Source organism: Paramacrobiotus metropolitanus, unplaced genomic scaffold (assembly GCF_019649055.1).
Source record: "Paramacrobiotus metropolitanus isolate TYO unplaced genomic scaffold, Prichtersi_v1.0 Parri_scaffold0000037, whole genome shotgun sequence".
NCBI lineage: Eukaryota > Metazoa > Tardigrada > Eutardigrada > Parachela > Macrobiotidae > Paramacrobiotus > Paramacrobiotus metropolitanus.
The window spans coordinates 855,187-874,055 of NW_026570257.1; the positions used below are offsets into that span (position 1 = coordinate 855,187).

Here is an 18,869-nt window from a genome sequence, read left to right on the forward strand (position 1 = left end):
AAAAGATCGGCTGCAACGGACTAATGGGTATCCAAGTAGCGAATGACAAACTTCCTGACTTGTGTAGTCGCGTTCCCCAACAGTTTTCAGCAGAAGCTTCTGTATGGCCACGCGGGGATGATCGTCTTGCTTCATGCCCTTGATAATATTTTCGAGCAGCTTGGTAGCGCCTTCAGAACGCGGCTCTGATTTCGAAGCGTATTTCGCGGCGTATTTCAACACAAACCCAACGTCAACTAATCCCGTCACATCCACATTTGCCCTCCACGTCTGAAGCACAATTCGGTTGTGCGCATTTAGCCGTTCATCGTTGCGCTCCAAAACCAGTCTCGCGCGCTGTTTCTCGTCAAACGCAATTTGGCATTCAGCGCAAATCTCTTTCGGATAATGAAATCTGCAACACTGTGCGCCACCTTTCTTCTTCTTCAGACAGTATCCTACAGCGCAATGAGTATGTCGTTGAACGCAATTACAAAGGTTGGCATAATCTTCTTCAGAATCAACTACAAACTGTGGCTCGATCTGGCAAGGGTGTGTGGCTGGCTTCTCTCGTTCTTGATTTGGATTAATCGCTGTAGAAATAGCACTAAACCACTTCGCAACGTTAGATCTTTCGTCGGCAGTCATAGAGGGTAAGCGAGCGATGTCGGGAGCATTTTCAACCCACAAAAACCCATGCACATGGGGACTTCCACGCACTTGCCATTCCCAGCGGATCCAGTAGTCGCGCAGTTGAAACAGTTCCGTTAGCACATGCTTCAAAAATAATTCAACTCTTTCAGTGAATACGCATTCCGCAATAGCAGGTTCAGTAATAAGATTTTTTATCCTCTGCCTGTAACTTGCACTGGAGTTTCCTTCGCCCATGTTCATTGGAACTCCATCGGGCATTAGATGCTGAGTATCAAACCAATGAACGTCAGCCGCACTGAGTGTGAAAAAAATTGTAGGGGGACCGATTTGGCGACACATAGCCAAGAGATTATTACGCTTTTCCATCCAGAACTGCTTCGTGCCCGAAAGCGTTTTTCCGAAATACGTTACACGAGCTGCTAGAGATGAAGGATCGGACTTGTATTTCTCTCGGAATTCTTCGCTAGTCATCTGTGCATCTTCACAAGATCGGTATTTCAAGTAGATGCTTCCCGCTGATATGGCTCTCCATCGCTGCAGGGAATTAAAAGCAAAAAAACGGAAACGTTGGTGACGCCTGAACCGTCCATTGCCGTATCTCATCAAATGCAGAAAATAATCCGCAGGCTGCACTGAACGAATTCGAGGAGCCCGGAGACTGCCTACGCCTGTTGGGAACAAAGTGGGAAATGCGCAAACATCGTACCCTTCTACTTCAAATTCGTTCACGGGCGTGTTATTCAAGGTTGGCCACTGTATTTCATTGTTAACACATTCCCGGATAGCTGACTGAACAGCTTCCTCTTCCGTGCTTTCGCGATTCACGATGGGAATAAACGTCTCGGTATCAGGGACAAGTTCTTCGGGAACGTCGTCTTCAACAGTGTTTAATGGCCCTTTTGCGCCTTGGGTGCCTGTTGTCTCTGCTGTAACAACTGTGCGCAACTGGTCATCAATATAGTCGTCTTCTGGTAAGGACTGTAGATTATTCTCGGAAATAATTATGTCGCGATAGTATATGTTATTCGCTTGGAGCCATTGTAGTGCTCGAGCCACTGCATTTCGGCGAACTTTGTACTTTTTTGAATTTGGCGTATCGGATCGTTTAACCATAATGACATCCAAATGATTCGGCAGCCTGGGCAAAACTTTAGCGAATTCTCGAACGTTTTGCGGAAAGCTGATGACGTTGCCTTTGTACCCTAACTGACCGCCTAAAAGAGAAAATCTGCGTTTACCTTCTAGAAGTGTATGCGAATTGATAAAAAATACCAGGAAGCGTGTGAACTGTCATAACAGTTGCAACTTGAGCAATCAGCATTTCTTCGATTGGCTCCAAACAAGCTAGTTCAGGTGGTACATCCATGCCTATAACGGGAAAATTGTAATTAAGAACATTTACCGAAGCATTCAGCTATTGCAGCACCTGGATCCATATTATTTTCTTTCGAGAAACGTTTTGGTAAGCCTTTTTCTGCAATACACCGGCGGCAGGCCTCTTGCGCCTTTGAAACAGAAAGGTCCGGAAATTTTTCATTGCAAATCGAACATTTCTTGAAAGAAAAAGACTGGATCGCAGACCGGAAACGTTTTACACCCACAGCAACTTTGTCCGTAAGTGTTCCAGGTGTAATAAACTGCTGCATCACATCAGAATGCGAATCGTGCTCTTGAGGAATTTCAGCAAGCGCAGCTTGCAAATCCGGTATTTCTAAATCTAATTCTTGTCGAGCCTTTTTGCGTTGAACGCGATCGTTTTCTCTGCTTCGAGCACGTCCGCTGTCAGACATTTGCCGCCGCCTCAACTTGTTTGCACTGGATTTCACAGCTTTTCTGGGTGTTGCGGTACGCTTTGACTTCATTGCCTTCTGTCTTGTTTCCTCCTCGAGAAATTCTTTTGACGTCAGAAAGTTTAGCCCAGACTCATTTAAAACATCAGAAATTGGGCGGGTACGGCATTCTCCTTTATAAAGACTCTCCATGGCTTTCACAAGTGAGTTTCGTTTCAGTTGATCACGATAGTTCTTAACTCTGATGCGTTCCCGTTCTTTTTGAGCATTCACTTGCGAGGGTCTTAAAGTCTCCTGCAAAAGTTTCCGTCGCTTCCGCTGTTGTTCACTTCGCTTTAAGCGTTTGTTCGTTTGTTGTACTTGTGATGAATCTAGAAACAGTTCTGTAGAAGTGTTGATGACGTCACGATTAAATGAGGAGCTGCTCTGCGAAGGCACGGAAGAATCGTCTGCGTCGCAGCCCTGAACATCGTTATCTCTTGCGGTGCTGCTGTGTTGAACGCTTTCCATCTACACAAGATATACCATCAAGCACTGACTTTTATTTATTGAACAGCTAGACTTCATTGTTGCCGCTTTCCGTCGAAGAGCTCGAAGGCTCTTGATCGGGTCTAACAATAAAAAAATACGGCATGGACCCATCGACTACACGAAGGGCAGCATATTCTTCACAGCGCGCGTCAAATCGTAACATATTAAACAACCCTATTGCATTTTTCACTTTGACCTTAAGATCTGCATTAATCTTCTTTTCTGCTGCCGCTTTTTGCAGTTCCAGTTCGCAAATTTTGGCTTTCAGTGCATTCAGGTAGAGTTCTTTTCGCTGGATATCAAAAGCCATTGTTGCCGACGATGTCAATTCTTTACGGGTTGATGTAAGCCTACGACCCACAGAAATTCTTGCATACGGTAGAAATTCCTGATACTTCGATCCATTCAGCTCGTTCGGATAAGAGTTGCTTTTTTCTAGCAGCCGTTGTTCCTCCAGCCCTTGCAGTCTAGCTAAATCTCTGATGCGCTTGTCGTATCCATAAAGGTCAACCAGGCAGCGTATCCACTGTTTAGACCAATCTTTGGTCTGCTCCACGTTCTCGACCGCTGCTCGCATGCTACATTGGATATTCGTAATTGCCTGCAAAACGGTATTCAAAACAGATCGTCGTTCTTGCTTCTAATTATTGAATCGTGAAATTTAATTACCGTACTACGCCGGTGTGCAGTATCCGGATTCAAGCCATCTCGCTTGGTGTATTCGTTCTTAAGCACACTAACACGCTTGATCCACGCGTTCAGGGCATCAGTGGCATTTGGTGCTGTCATTATTCTGAAAAAGTAATTCACTGAATATATTTATCAAACACGGTAGTAATTAAAAATTTAATTGTATCCATTAACTAAAATCCTATAAAGTTTTATCAGTAAACGTAATTTTTTATGTCACACTGTATTGTGCAGTGCAAATAAAAATTAATATAGCGCAGTTCAAAAGTTCCCTGTACTAAGCCGTTCGAAGTTAGTGTAAGTCTACTGAGGGAATGTGTCGATCAGTCCATGCGGTGTGATCGAACGATCACCCATTTACGGATTCTTGAGAACCAATCGGCTCTCAAATTCACTGAAAGTGTAAACTCACTTTCACTTGTGGTTTTCGGAAATGGGGACGCAGTTCGGGATCTTATAGATGATGTCGAGCTCGTCGAGGGAGACCTGGTCGATCTTGTTGAGAATGTAGACGCAGGGCACGCAGGTTGCCTCAAATGAAGTCCTCCGCGGTGGCGTCGTTGCGCAGCGTCACGTCGGCCTTGTGGATCTTGTACTCGGCCAGGATGGCCCGCACCGTATCCAGGGACTGTCCAGCGCTTCTAATAAATTCACATCAAAAATAAAAACATTAATGAAATAAATTGCACCAAATAAACGGGCGAGTTTCAGTTCAACACTGAACACTTGTCAGAATGTACCATACGGTTGACCTGCCTTTATCTTTTCCCGGAAGCCGATATATTCGGCGACGTCTTATTAGGGCGAATACCGAAGCCTTCTAGTTCGTGCTCGAGGAAATTTTTATGCTGCAGAGGCTTGAGAACGTCCAGGACGATGAAAATCAGGCTACACCTCCGTGCAACTGTTCGCCAAACCACAACAATTAGCATATTAACGATCACCTGCCATTGCGCGCTTTTCACAGTCCAATACCTAATAAACTCAATTCTGCATCATCATTGTGCTAATGATAAATAATTATCATAGCCAATACGATTTCAAATAGGTAAAAATACCCACTTACCACGGTAATCCTCTGCCTTTAATGCTGACTCAGTTGGAAGAAAATCACGTAGGTGGGGGATCAGTCAAAGTTCAAAATAATCACAATCTAACGTCATTACTCAAAGGACGGAAGTCACAGGATTATAATAGGGTAGCAGGGAAGACAACAAAAAGATCACAATTGGTTCGAAGATTCTTTCACAAGAGGTTTCAGGTTAATCAACCCTTCGTTGCAAGAACCGTTGCAGTTATGTTTTAAAAAACCGTAAATGCAAATTAGCAAGTTTTTTTAATGCAGTGGCAGCGAGACCGCATGAAACTGTTGCGCATTCCACTGCCAATGAAAAATTGGCGCTAATGGATTTGCAGAGCCAGCGGTATTTGTGCTGTGCAGTAGCGCTACTGTGTTTTCGGTTTTCCAATGGAAATAGCATTACTGGAAATGGAAAAGTGTTACGTACGCACTTGGTGGCGTCAGACAAATTTTAGCTCTTGACGATCAGTTAATTGCAGCACCTCGCGCTTCGCGCTCGGTGCAAATAATAGTCGCGCAAGCCTTAATCTTTGTTGAGTCTGTCAGCTCGACCCACTGATCCAAACCGTCGTAAGTCGTAACTATGTATCATTCAAAAGCCCATGAAGTCTAGATTTGCCATCACTAATCAGTTTTCGAAAAAAGAGATACGTTTGAAATAAAACTTTCGAAACCCTAACATACAAAGTCTATGGGAAAAGCTGAGAACTCACCACTGCTAAACTGACCAACCATCACTGTCTCAACAGCCAACACGCTTTTTTGACAGTTTCGCTGCAGCTGGCTGGAACTTTACGTTCAATAATAGATAATATTCCATCGTCTTAATGTATATTTCTTCTCAAAATTTAGTTTTGCGAAAGAAAATGAAACGAAAGAAAGAAAACAAAATGGTCGCGAAGATTCTGCGACTGTAGGACGGTTCTAAAGCCTGATTTTAAGAACGTACCTGACCCCCGCAGCGGTTTATTTACTTAGTTTCCGCTTAACTGCGCCGTAAACTGTTTTTCCTGGCGGGCGCGATTGCCTTTCTTGCAGAACTGTATGCGATTTAAAGCAAATTTGCTACGCTTCCGTTTTCGATCGAAAAGGCAAGGTGGTGTTCGAGAAAGGCAAACGGGCCAACTTGGAATTTCAAGATTTGCTTCGAAGAACAGCCAGCTGTTTGCTTCGCGTGTTACGTGGTGTTTAGAATAAAGAACATCTGATGTATACGAGTATTAATGCGAATCCAGCTTTCTGTACAAGCTAAATCATGTTCGGTTTAAAAACCGGTGGGATGGAGTTGGATGTGGCGCGAATTGTACTGTGTAAGGTGGCACGTCTGCATTGTTAAGTAAAAAGGACAAATGAATTTTTCAGTTCGCTATATAGGGTATTGGAAGGCGGAGCGCGGCCGAGCGGAGCTCGCGGAGCAGCAAGCATGCAAAAAGTTCCCGTAACAGTTCCCGCTTTTGAAAAGGGTTAAAAGCGAAGAAGGAAAGACAACGAAAATGCTTCCGTTCTTATTTAATTTAAAGTGTTTGGATGTGTTCTGCGGTCAAAGCAATAGTAAAAAAGGAACAGCGAAAGCAAGTAGGAGCAATTAACCTGCTAATGTACTGGTTTGTTAAACGGGGATATAAAGGGCACCGGCGGTGTTAGTATTAAAATTGGGATTTCAATAACTAGTATATTTAGGCTATTATCGGATAGTCTACGACTCTACAGCTTGAAAAGGGGAAGGGAGAGCAACTTCTAATAAATTACGTGGTCCCTATGCAGGTGTACGAAATTTAAATGATTGACTGATAACTGATCCAGAAATATAGCTGATCTTGAAATTTATAACTGGTCTTGAAATTAAGAAATATTCTTGTTTGGTATCGAAAAACCTCTTAATTTTTTCTCTATCGTTGGAGATATCGATTGCATGGTTCTATTTAAAAATGTGTAAAACACAAGTCGATGAGCTTAACATATGAGTCTATGGGATGCAACACTGCGAGGCGACCAACTTCATAACATTGCAGGCTGTTTTGCCAGCCGCCCAGGGAGACGTACACGGTTGAGGCAATCGACTGCCCTTAATTTAAAATAGTAACAAACGTACAAGCACAATGCTGTACAATGTAGAGTATACTGTATATTCAAAACAGAACAAAATAAAATTTATGTTACGAGTATGAAAATCCTAAAACTCCGAAATATCTTTTGTGCAGTCGTGACGCGGCTACTGCCGGTTGAGCGCCTGATTAAGTTTTGTTTTATAATTAATCCATTAGTTTAATGTTGTCTATCACTCTATCTGGCCGAATACAAAAGTTGCTCGAATTCTGCGCAGAAGCAACCAGCCGTCGCGGGAAACACTCGGCATCTGAGTACATACGTGACTACGTGTATAGTGCAAACACGCAGTTGGAATCCTATGGCAATCCCACCTTTCAGAACTTGATAGTAAAATGTTTTATTCACACGTGAAACTAAGAGTTTATCGCAACTTCATCGGTTTTACAGTCACTTCCTGCTGGTTAAAATCTGCCATCAGGCATTGCAGAAATAGTAGCTAGCCTATGCCCTTTTGTGCTCGGGCACGCTTCCTGGTCCATGACTGCCCTTTCGAACTTTCCGCCGTCCATATCACGTCATACAGTTCTACGCTGATTAACGTTGTTGTCGGGCGACCGCTCCTGTTGGCCATTCTACGCCACTCATTTCTGAAGCATCCGCGCCCATAACAAAACCCCTTAAGGGTCCGCGGGTTTTTCCCATGTATGTTCGGCGGTCATATCGGCGGGGTGGACACAGCATCACAAGGAACGTTAAGGGAAATGCTCTTACGTTCCATTTACTGCGCAGCGGTGTAGATTTTCTGCAGCTTTCGTTATTTTCAGCACCTGTTGTTTGTGAGCCATTGATAAGCACGTTGCGACCCAATAATTCAAAGGTTAGTTCTGCTGATTTGCGATGAAGTATTTGTCGTACGGCGCAATATGTTTCTGACCATGTACTAATTCAGCAATTAAATGATTAAGAACGGTTTTGCAGTAACTTCGCTCTGACGCTTATACAGTAGTTTCAGGTTAGCCTGTATTACATTACCTAACGGTTAGAGTTCATTCTCCGCATAAAGTACCTCGACAGCCGTTGCTTTCCTCCCATGAAAATAATTAATTTAACTAGCCTTTTCCAAACCGGTGTCACCGTGACGCAGTTACCGAGAGCACGCATATGGCTCAACAAGTGATATTTATTTGTTAACAGTTGTGAAACGCGTCGGCCAAGCAACATTCACTGCCACTTGCCAAAAAAATTCGTCATTATCTGTAAGCTCTATGAACTTTTGATTGGAGTTTATCTTGATACGGAAAATATGCCAGCATGCGCCTTGCAATAAACTAAGCGCATATTTTCCGCACAGCTTGTGCGTTCGAGTCTTCCATTTGATTTGACTGTAAGCTTTATATCTGTAGAAGTACATATTCTAACAGTATTCCAATGCTCGTAATCAGCGAAATCAAGTTATTACAAGTCGTACTTAACAGCTATTAACCTTATGCGACCGCCTATTTCAGCCACACCAATCTGACAATGAGTTTAATCTGTTTTTAACCGTTCTTGACAGAGACCATGTGCGATGTACAGAATAAATAAACAGAGTATGATTTGTGCTCGTACATGTGTGGTAACGTTATTCATAAGCAGATAATTATTCATATTGTAATAGCATAATGTTGTAATCCTACTTTGGTAGCGACAAAATAGCACAGAATATACTATGCGTAACTGTAAATTATGGAGTGCCATTAATCTTTACTTTTGTTTTTCTTATTATCCCATGACGGCGTTCACGAAAAGATAGTAGCGAACTATGCAGTGTTCGCTCTAATCGTGACAACTGTAGCCGCTGTAGCCGTTGGAATCAAATCGGCAGCCAGCACACGCCTCTGTAACTAAAACCCTTTAGGGTTACAGTGCGCTAACTAATGTTTAATACAGAAAATTTAATGTAGCCAAGTTAATCGCAATCATAAGCCTTAAGAAAATGCAACTGAATCATGCCAGAACTTCTTTAATACTCGTACTTTCGTTGACAAGGTTATCAAACACCGTAGTGTTTGTTATAAGTTAATATTATTTATTGCACGTTACCAAATCATCAAAAACAATATTACCAACAATGTTGTAGCCACTCCCGATGTCTGGCCAGAACTGCAGAATGGCGAACTCGTATAAATTTACTGCGCGTAATAGCGAACGCTAGCGTACTTGTTGCTAAAGACGTACAATTAGTAATCTTTCTTTCACCTTTCGGTAGTTCAGTTGCTTCTGTAGAAATAAAGCACCACAAGAGGCTTGCTTAGGTGTATATATTTATCCTTCCCGTTTGATTCAACAAGACGTTAACATCTAAAATGCGCCATTGTTTTATTCTCCTTTTTTTCTTCGTGTTGTATGGCGCACTCAGGGCTTTTCCCATTGCGCCCCAGCGTACTGACACGCATCACCACTACATTCCAGATTTCTATAATGCGACTTTTCTGGCTAACGGCGGCGACCCCACGAGCTTCGGTAATCCCAACTGGTCGTTAGAACTGGACGATCAGTTCAACCAGAACAACTCCATATCCAGTGTCATCTTTTCCATAACAGCGCCGGGAACAACCATCATGCCGTCCAGTACGGCCGCTGCCATCTCCAAACAAGTTAACGAGTATGGAGCGCGTCTACGCGACAGCAATCCACAAAAGTACGGATTTTTCGCCACACTCCCATCGCTACTCGATAGAGACGCGACACTGGCCGAAATCGCTTACTCTCTGGATACACTAAAAGCTGATGGTGTGACCTTTTTTACCAGCTATGGTAATGCGACACATTATCTGGGCCATCCGGATTTTACGAATATTTGGGCGGCGTTAAATGTCCGTAACGCGACGGTGTTTATCCATCCCACATACGGGTGCAGTCTGAAACCGGTTTCCACCACGGTCAATCTCAGTGTGTCAACGATGGATTTCCCCCAAGAAACCACTCGAACAATCATTGACATGGTAGCGTCTAATGTTATCCGCGATTTTCCGAATGTGAAGATCATCGTTTCGCATGCCGGCGGCACGTTGCCGTACATTTTTGGGCGTATCACCAATTCGTTCTACCGTTCAGGTCGCCTTAAGAAAACTCCGGACCAAGTTCTGCAAGAAGTAAAGACGCTGTACTTCGACATCGCCACATCGAAGTATCCATTGACACTTGATGCTATCACGAACTTTGCGCAGCCTGATAGAATTTTATTTGCAACGGATTTTCCGTACAATCCACTGCTTGCAACATTAGAAGAGACGAAAAACTGGGATGAGTACGTTGCGTCGTCGGTTGCGAGTACGACAAAAGGATCACCCCAGAATCTACTGGCCATTGATCGAGACAATGCTTTGAAACTCTTCCCCAGATTCAAGACGAGCTCAATTGACTACATAATGTATCGCTAAATTTACCCCACTGTTTTTTACAAATGCATGCATTAATCGTTTTTGTAATAGCCTTTGGTCAGTTGTTGATTTATTCTTTTTTTTATATAACACAGCGAAACACACCTTTACTTGCAAAAGTACAAAAACAATTATATGAGACGTATTAGAGATTGGTTCCCGTCGGAAGCATATAAGTACAGGCCTCAGTCTGCGTCCTGTACATTCGGCGACTGGTTATCGGTGTTTGTGTGTACAGCGTACTGGGCCGTAGTCCTAACGAGGGCCGCATCGACTTATTCAAGATGGATTGGTTTTTCATCCCTACAACATAATACACTCAACATCCACTAATCTCTTCTCTGAAACACGATAAATACACGCCGGCTTACCGAGTTTACACGATATAATCTTGAATAAAGCGGCCCTAAAGCGCTTGCTTAACACGGTGTAAAGGAAAGGATTAATGGCGCTGTTGCAGTACTGCAAATCAGTCAATTAAGCATTGAACCTTTATTAAATTAAAATGGTGTTCGCTTACCACTAGCGTCTTGGCGAATAGTACGTAGTACATATCCATATATGGTTTTTTGCTGATGGAGTTATACACCAGTAATCCGCGATACGGCAGCCATAAGATGGCGAACGATGCCACCACCACAACCAACATCTTCACCACCTGGATGCGGGAGCGCACCGCGTTAGACATGTTTTCAATGTAGGCGTCGGTGGCGTTGTTGGCCTTATCGGCTTTCATCCGCTCCATGGAGTCCATGTCCTCCTGGATGGTTACGCGGCGGCGCAGCTTATCGGCCGTGGTCTTGTGGACCGCCTGGATACTGCGGTATAGAACACAGCCCATCCGGACGTAGAGGATGACGGAGACGGCCAACGGCAGGAAGTAGAAGATGGCCACGTCGGCCACGAAGAAGGACAGGTAGAAGTCGCGTTTCAGGCGGTAGTCGCATTTTTCCAAGCCTTTCACGTCGAAGAGGATTAAGGGCTTGGTCACGGCCAGGCCCAGCCAGGGTGCGGAGTAGAGGAGCACCACGATCCAGATGCCGACGATGATTTTTCTCGCGCGGCTGACCGTGCAGACGGTTTGAGCGGACATGGGATGACAGATGGCTACGTACCTAGAAAAAGGCCAAAATAAAATCAACCATGAGGATGCATTGATCATCAATGCAGTTTGATGGTTTACGGCAAATAATACATTAAAATTATATGATATCGAAAGCTTTTCTGCAAGTACGGGTATACGTATATGCGTATAATTATTCAAGTTCAGCGCGTAACTATAACAGCAACGGCATTTAGCGCTTTTATTCAAAAATGTTTTCTAGAGAAGCATGGAAAGAGTGATTACCTTTTTTTACTTTGTAGTTAAACTTCTTATCACACAACCATTTTTACGACAATTAAGTTTGTATATAATAATTATATGATTATTCCAGTACAGCGCCGTGATCATAATATGCGTTTAGCAGTTATTGACTTATAAAATTTGAAATTTAATAGTTTTATTTTATAAGTACGGCAAAATAAGTTATGGCTGTTAAACATTAGCGCATTCAAACAATAACTTTTTACCATTTCTAAACAGTTAAAAATACACATTCGCTATTATTTTGTTGTTCTAATTTCGCCTTTTTCGGTGGCTTTTAAATTTATTAGGTCAGATTGCCGCTGGCATCATATATAACATACCGTTCGACTGTAAAGGCCAGGATGCTGCAATAAAATTGAGACGGTATAGATTGCGATTTGTGCCGGAAATGCGTGTCCACTTACATTTGAACAGATAAATAATCATTTTTCTCTTGCTTACTGGTAGTTGATAAAATACGACACCGATGGCGTAACCCATCACTACAATCGTCAGAGCGTTGGCTAAGGAAATGCGTACCTGATCGATCCCGAGTTAATGGAGAGGAAATTGGTAAATACCATCAGTGAGCAGCCGAAATGGCCCAGGACCCACTGTTTGCTGTACAGGTGGTAGGATAAAATCGCTTCCGGTATCGCTGAGCAAACAACCAAGATATCGGCAACGGCTAATGAAACCTATAAATATGGGACAAACAATGTGTATATATGCCGGACAGCGGTTGATTCAGTCAGTGACGGGGTAATCAATACGCCGGTATCGTTAATTTTGTTGACCTTTAATCCAGTCTATCGTATAAAAACTGTCAACTTAGTGAATACGCACACGGAAACGCACGTGAAATTGTGAGATGAATCACTAGAGGAAAAAAAGTTTGCCCGCCTTTTGCAACATTTTATACGTAATGCGTTTTCCTAGGATAGTGACTAGCCTTCTTTCTCGATTTTGATTGCATAACTGAGCTGTCGACTTCAGCTATTATTTATTGCCGAGCATGCAGCTAATCACTTAAATTTGTTTTTTAAATTAACCGAGCGTCTACTGTATATATATACATATATGACATTTTTTTAAATGAATTTTATAGGCGATATTTAATTACAACATATTTTGCGGTTCCCAACTATTCAATCAGTGCGTGTACCGGAGCGTGCATCGCGATCAGCTGACCAACGACAAACCATTTTAAAAACAATCGGCACGTACCAGATAGCAGTATGTGGGCGTATGAAGACTGCGCGTCTTCCTGACCACAATACAAATCATAACATTGCCCAGGAATCCAATGAAGAATATAATACTGTGCAGGATTGTGCCGATGATGCGGTAGGGCAGCGGAAACATGGTAGCACGCGGTGCCGGATAGAATGTCCCATTCCGCATCACACCGCCGCCTGCTGAGGCGTTAAGCAGTGCCGCCGAATACAGCGCGTACGGTGCCGGAAACGTGGTGTTGATAATTAATTTATCCGTCCATTCCGCTGGCATCCCTAGCGGCTCCATTTTATTCCGGCCAAACCTAACAGTCAATCGCGGTCCGGTATGTGCAGCAGCTTACTTTGATGGCGGAGAAATCAGCTGGAAAGAAATGATGCACTTTGCCGTCGGGTCTCTGGTTGTGCGCGTCCTATTAAGAACGCCGCGCACGGCCCTTACATAATGGAATAAGAGTTTGTAGAGTAAACTTTCTTAATAGACTGACGTCAGGGCGTTAGATGTATCTGCGGTTAAGCGGATGGATGAAAAAATTGCTCCCAATTCCCGTAGTATAAAGGGGAGCGGGCGGAAAAAAGGCGAGCAATTAGTCTTGATAGTCGATTATATTTTTATAAATTCCCTGAAGCTCAGCGGATGAACAAAGGCCGCTATTCCCATTCTGAAGATTTTTCTAGTTCAGGTTTCCGTAGTTGTAGAAGTATATCATGCGCTGTTCCGCTTAACCGACTGCCACTTTCCGAACATAAAATGTACAGGAAAACAGTAATCGACATTTTTAATTAATTACCAAATAATGCTTAATAAGTAACTATAAAAAATTTAAACTGTGAATAATTTTATAATCAGCTACGTTGCACAAAGATCACAGTTTTGGCTGCCGAAAGGAGAAAACAAAATTTCAGATATATACTCGCAGATTCTTATACACGCATTCCGTTGCGTCAAACATTAAAAATTATTTACCAAAAATTTTCTGCATCAAATCAAAAATAGTTTTAAACATTATTTTAAATAATGTAATTTGTAACGAATGTTTTAAGACAAAGAAAAACTAAACGGAGATGCACTACTGTCTGCTCACCCTTCACAGGCATTTGCTCCCCTCAAAATTAAAGGTTAACGAAATTAAATTCTGTAACTGTTTACACTGGTTATCGCACCATCATTCCGACCCCGTTACAAAATGTCGTTAATTCAATGGCGACACAATCGATGCCGGCGATATCTGTATTGACCCTGGGTGGAATATAATAATAGGGATTTTTTTGTTAAAAGCGCTGACATATGGAGCGGGATATTGAGGGTCCTCAAGTGTGCCCTTAGCGGTTAGCGATACATAATGCTCATGCCGGCTATTATAATGGAAATGGGCGCTACTTCAGTTGACCCAACATTTAGCTTGAACACACTGCTAAATCCATTGACTACACGTTTTCCTAATCCCAAGTACCGGATCACAACAGCCGATAACTGTCTGATAAATATCACGCATCCATGCATTTTTCATGTGGCGTTTACTTTGCCATTGAAAATGATCTGTGAAACATTTCCCATACATTGCATTATGTGCCTCACCTGTTTATTTATGTATTTGCTTCCGGACAATAAAACACGGATGCGGTCCTAATATTACACAACAGCTGGCTAACTAGACTCTGTTGATTTATATACACATAATTCCAATAAAGGAGCAGCAGTATGTTCCATGTATCGTTCGATATTTCGTAAACGCTCAGACTTTTTATTATAATTTTTTCGTCGTAATGACGCTGTAGACTGTCAGGTGTATACAATACACAATTACACATGAATTTCAGTGAAACTGCAGAAGTAAACACCTTTTTAAGGCGATAAGTTTTGCTGATTCAGAGCAGTACAGATACAAATTGTAGTCATAAAAGAAGACATCATTTTTATGATCCAGAAAATACATAACTCAAATACGTAAATATTGTTACAAAACCTCGCACACTGATATTATTATAATAACATGTACAATATTGTTGTGCCGGTAAAACACTCCTACTTGCAGATCTACATGCGTAACACAGAATGCCTTTAAATTACGTAGCTTTAATTAACGTACTCTATATATACGCAAATACATAGATTCCTTACCGTAAGGTTGCTCAAATTTGGACGAATTAAAAAACACGTAAGAAATGTATCCAACATGTACAGATAAAAACATCAACACTGGTCAAATCCGGGAAGATTCAAGATGTCGACTACCGACCGCAGTGCAACCGGTCCCGATCGTCACTTGCCAAATCCACACAACACAACACCCAATTTACGCCAGTGCGCTAATTTCAGCCGGACCGCTGCTCCCAACCCACGACGGCCGACATTGTGCCGATCACGTTTCGCATTTGCCACACCGGTGTGTGATTGTCACGTTAGGATATCCTTTTGCGTATAATATCCGCAAAAGGGTTTTTTAAGAATGAACCGCTGCAGCTCCTGCCCCTCGCCGCGCTACCACGTAATCCACCCGACCCGTGTACGTGCGCACCGGTTTCCATACGCGTGACGTACTGGCCCCGAAGCCCCGCCCCCTCAATCGCGCGGCCGTCGGTTAACTGCCGCACAGCTGACTGATTGCCGTACGGTTCTTATAGCATCGACAATTTTTCAAGCGTAACACAAATTGTCATGTCTATAACACTACGTTGTTAGCCGGCGGGTGTATATATGCATATAATGTACTATAGACACACTACTAGCAAATGATCCCGCGGATGAGTATCCAGGGGGGAATCGCGGAAAGGAAGTGGAGAATCTCTTAAAACACCATTACCGAGCGGCTCCGGAAGTCGTTGATGGGGATACAAGTCAAGCGCCGCTGCCGATTGTGCGTATAATGTGAGTTGGGTGAGTAATGAGCGATGGGAGATGGATAGCCGGACTAATCGGCTGACGGCGGCGCCCCGGCTTGGAGTCTTGGACAGGTGTTTAGGACGCTCGTTGCGGTGCAGCGCTACGCAGTAGTGGGCTAAGTGAAATGGATGATCATGGGATGAGGATGCGATTAGTTGTTGTATATGCTGCGGCAGCGTCCGCATACAACGGTACATGTACTTGAAAAACTGTCGGAAACTACTTTCCATAAGGAAGTCGAGAAATTGAGGAGAACATTGTACTCGTAAAATATGCATCATGTGAATGCGGTGCATCTTATCATTTGTATCCACCCATTATTATCGAAAATAATTTTACCGCTCAAACGGGACTTTACTCGTAAGTCGTTGAGGAAAAAGGATGTGCTTAAAAAGTTATTAAACTTACAGAATTAAAAGAGTTTTCCGAACTGCCTCCACTTCCGGCACATCGACTTAATCCAATTACTGTTTTTTGTAAAATTAAGGATGTTTCAGTTAAGTATTGCGAATTAACACATATTAAAAACTTGCAGCAGTACATGGATAACAGACGGAACACGATGACGAATACTGAAAACGGGAAAACTCTAGCTAAGAAGTTAAAACATGTGATAAGTAAAAGAGGTTTTATGTAAGCAGTTGTTTCTGCACATCTGCATAAAAGCGCGTACAGGAAAAAATGAAAAAATCTGTAAAAATCTATGCAATTGTCCAGCATTGTAACTGCACGACACAAGTACAGTACTACCCAACACCTTATTTAAACTTATTTAAATTATCTGCAAAAATACTATACCGCAAACATAGATAAAACTACTGTATGTATACAAAGTATACAAATAAACAAATTACGACAAAACACTGTAATGCGAAAGCATTTTAGGAGATGGCTGCGTAACGGGATCAGTGTGTTTTACCTGCCCGATGTTTTTCTTGGCCTAGAGTGCTGTACTCTGTAGTACAGTACCTGCAAAGATTTCGACAATATACAGCAAGCAACACCGACAAAGACAGCAGCTAGTTTACACTTTATCGACAAATTGTACTCATAGTAGTGTTAACCAGTGCATAAACAAAAACATATTAATATATAATTATATCAAAATTAAATTCTGGAGTACAAAAAAATTTTACTAGATTTTTTTGCCGGTGTATATCTGGTCCATATCCGTCATTTATCGTACTTATTCAAAATGCTTCCTTGACGTTTTTGTATTGGTCAGTTCGGCGAGATGATCGTATAGTCGAATAGGCTTCAAATTTAATTTATAATGCTGTTTTGGTTTATCATGTAATCACGTAACACCATTATAAGTGCTTCGTTATCCTTTATCTTTATTTACTCTGTTAAAACCGGACTATCTGCCGTATTCTGCTTTATATTCCACATCAGCCGGTCTGTTATTAGTGGTCTCAGTCGGCCTTTCTGGTAGCGATGTAATACTCGTACAAATAGAATGAAAAAACGGCATTGCCCGTTTACGTGTAGGAACAGACGCACTTGGAGCTAGTAAGAAACGACGTGCGAACACTTCTTCAAGGCCATACTAACCGTTCTGCAGCAAAACTGTTGCCATTAAAAACCACCGCTAAGGTAGCCACCGTTTGCAACAACACCCTTTTTCCCTGTGGCCTTCCTTGCAGTAGCACGAGGAGCAGCGGGCTGGGCCGCCAAGATCTGCGGGGCTCCGACGCCGGGTGGGACGTAGCTAGCCGGGGGCGTGTCAAAGAGCGGCTGGTCAGTGTACAGGCGCGAGTTAGCAAAATCCTCATAAGCAGAGAATCTGCAGAAGAAAATAAAAATCAATTCAAGCGCTAAGATTAAAAAATCAGATTATTAATAATTAAAAAAAGAACAAGCTGCAAATAATTTGAAATAAGAGAATGTGAAAAACGAGCCTACCGTTGGCAGTCGACGTTGAAGAAGTAGTCGCAGATGAGGGTGACCTGGTTGAAGACGGTGCTGTTGACGCAGAGGTAACTGGTCTGGTTGCCGTTGATGTCGCAGCGGTGGAAGACTTGGCACTGGGCCTCCGTGTCGGCGTAGAATCCCGGCTGCTTCTTGCTTTGACAGCTGAATCCCGTCTGCGGGATGGTGTTGTAGTTGGGGTACTGGTTGGCGTCCCGGTTGGCCAGGATGGCCTGCACTTCCGCCGCGTTCAGCGCCGGCTTCAACAGGTCCCACACGAATTGCTGCTGGCCGGCCACACACGCGGCCAGGCACACGAAGACGACGGCTTTCATCATTTTGTAGGTTAGGGTGTAAGTATCGGTATAATCGATGAAAAACAGAGCTGCGACAAATGGTTCAATAAAGTGTAACAATTCCCTAGTTTTTATAATAGGCGGCGTCGTTTTGCTCCAGGGCGACATTACCAGTGAAGTAAAGGAAACCGGTCCAGAGAACACTTGGCGACGGCATGTTCGATATTATTCCTCATTCCTCTGCTTAGGTGTGCCTATTGCACAGAAATTACAAAATTAATTCAGTAAAATTTCTGGCGCAAAAACACTCTTCATATTTGGAATAGGCAAGTATTTGGTGGTGGAGTCAAATCAGAAGTGTCCCAGACGATCTACTGGATAAAGTTTTGTTTTTTTCGTTCATCACTGAAACCAATACTGGTATACGTAGTTTAGGTTTTAAAATTGCTAGTTTCACCAGGCTGGTGGAGTCCAAAATTGTTTGAAATGAATAATTAATTGAACAACCACCATGAATATTTAATTGTACAGTATACTTCTAAATCTATCTAGAAAGTGCTCGTATTAGTACAGCAAGCTCATCTATATGCGACACGGGTTATCCGCAATTCGTACTTCCACAGTTCCGGCTAGACAAAATTCGACACACTGATAACTGTATTCCATTGCCATTTTTTGAACGATTTTTATGTACACTATACTTTGTGTTTGAGCATATTCTTGTATGAAAATCACATAAATACAAAGTAATTTCAAAATTCCCGCGTTTTTTGGCAGGTAATTTTTGCTACATAATCTGTGATTACGGTTACGCAGTACTTCATTAGGGACCAGTGGTTTCTCTCTCTTACTGTCTGTACGTATTAGCGGAATCCAAGTGTCCCACCGCACAGCTACCGCTTACATGAGGCAAGTAAAAACTTTCAGTTCAAAATGATATTTCGTGGAGTGGTTTGTATGAGGGTTGAAATCATGCTTTCGCGATTTCCTGCTTCATTC

The 18,869-nt window shown here is 42.7% G+C and overlaps 4 protein-coding genes across 5 annotated transcripts; 1 reads left to right on the forward strand and 3 right to left on the reverse strand.

Annotated features, from left to right (window-relative positions):
- Nucleotides 1–2,979: 2,979 nt before the first annotated feature.
- Nucleotides 2,980–4,212, reverse strand: LOC129589756 (uncharacterized). Its single transcript, XM_055484607.1, has 3 exons — nt 4,057–4,212; nt 3,624–3,747; nt 2,980–3,555 (listed from the first exon to the last, which is right to left on the reverse strand). The coding sequence occupies exons 2-3, from the start codon at nt 3,741–3,743 to the stop codon at nt 2,980–2,982; spliced, it is 696 nt and encodes a 231-aa protein (XP_055340582.1). The 5' UTR covers nt 3,744–3,747; nt 4,057–4,212.
- Nucleotides 4,213–9,119: 4,907 nt separating this feature from the next.
- LOC129589757 (uncharacterized) lies at nt 9,120–10,196 on the forward strand. Its single transcript, XM_055484609.1, has one exon. The coding sequence runs from the start codon at nt 9,120–9,122 to the stop codon at nt 10,194–10,196; it is 1,077 nt and encodes a 358-aa protein (XP_055340584.1).
- LOC129589821 (thyrotropin-releasing hormone receptor-like) lies at nt 9,743–15,232 on the reverse strand. 2 transcript variants are annotated; one of them, XM_055484702.1, is made up of 8 exons: nt 14,902–15,232; nt 12,772–13,143; nt 12,085–12,242; nt 11,886–11,909; nt 10,717–11,311; nt 10,568–10,658; nt 10,302–10,499; nt 9,743–9,899 (listed from the first exon to the last, which is right to left on the reverse strand). In XM_055484702.1, the coding sequence occupies exons 2-7, from the start codon at nt 13,066–13,068 to the stop codon at nt 10,342–10,344; spliced, it is 1,323 nt and encodes a 440-aa protein (XP_055340677.1). In that variant the 5' UTR covers nt 13,069–13,143; nt 14,902–15,232; the 3' UTR covers nt 9,743–9,899; nt 10,302–10,341. The 2 variants fall into 2 exon arrangements, with proteins under 2 accessions (XP_055340677.1, XP_055340675.1); XM_055484700.1 differs by having other exon boundaries at nt 9,743–10,499.
- Nucleotides 15,233–17,031: 1,799 nt separating this feature from the next.
- On the reverse strand, nt 17,032–17,959 carry LOC129589842 (U-scoloptoxin(01)-Er1a-like). The gene is made up of 2 exons (XM_055484735.1): nt 17,569–17,959; nt 17,032–17,449 (listed from the first exon to the last, which is right to left on the reverse strand). The coding sequence occupies exons 1-2, from the start codon at nt 17,910–17,912 to the stop codon at nt 17,242–17,244; spliced, it is 552 nt and encodes a 183-aa protein (XP_055340710.1). The 5' UTR covers nt 17,913–17,959; the 3' UTR covers nt 17,032–17,241.
- Between the last annotated feature and the right edge of the window lie 910 nt (nt 17,960–18,869).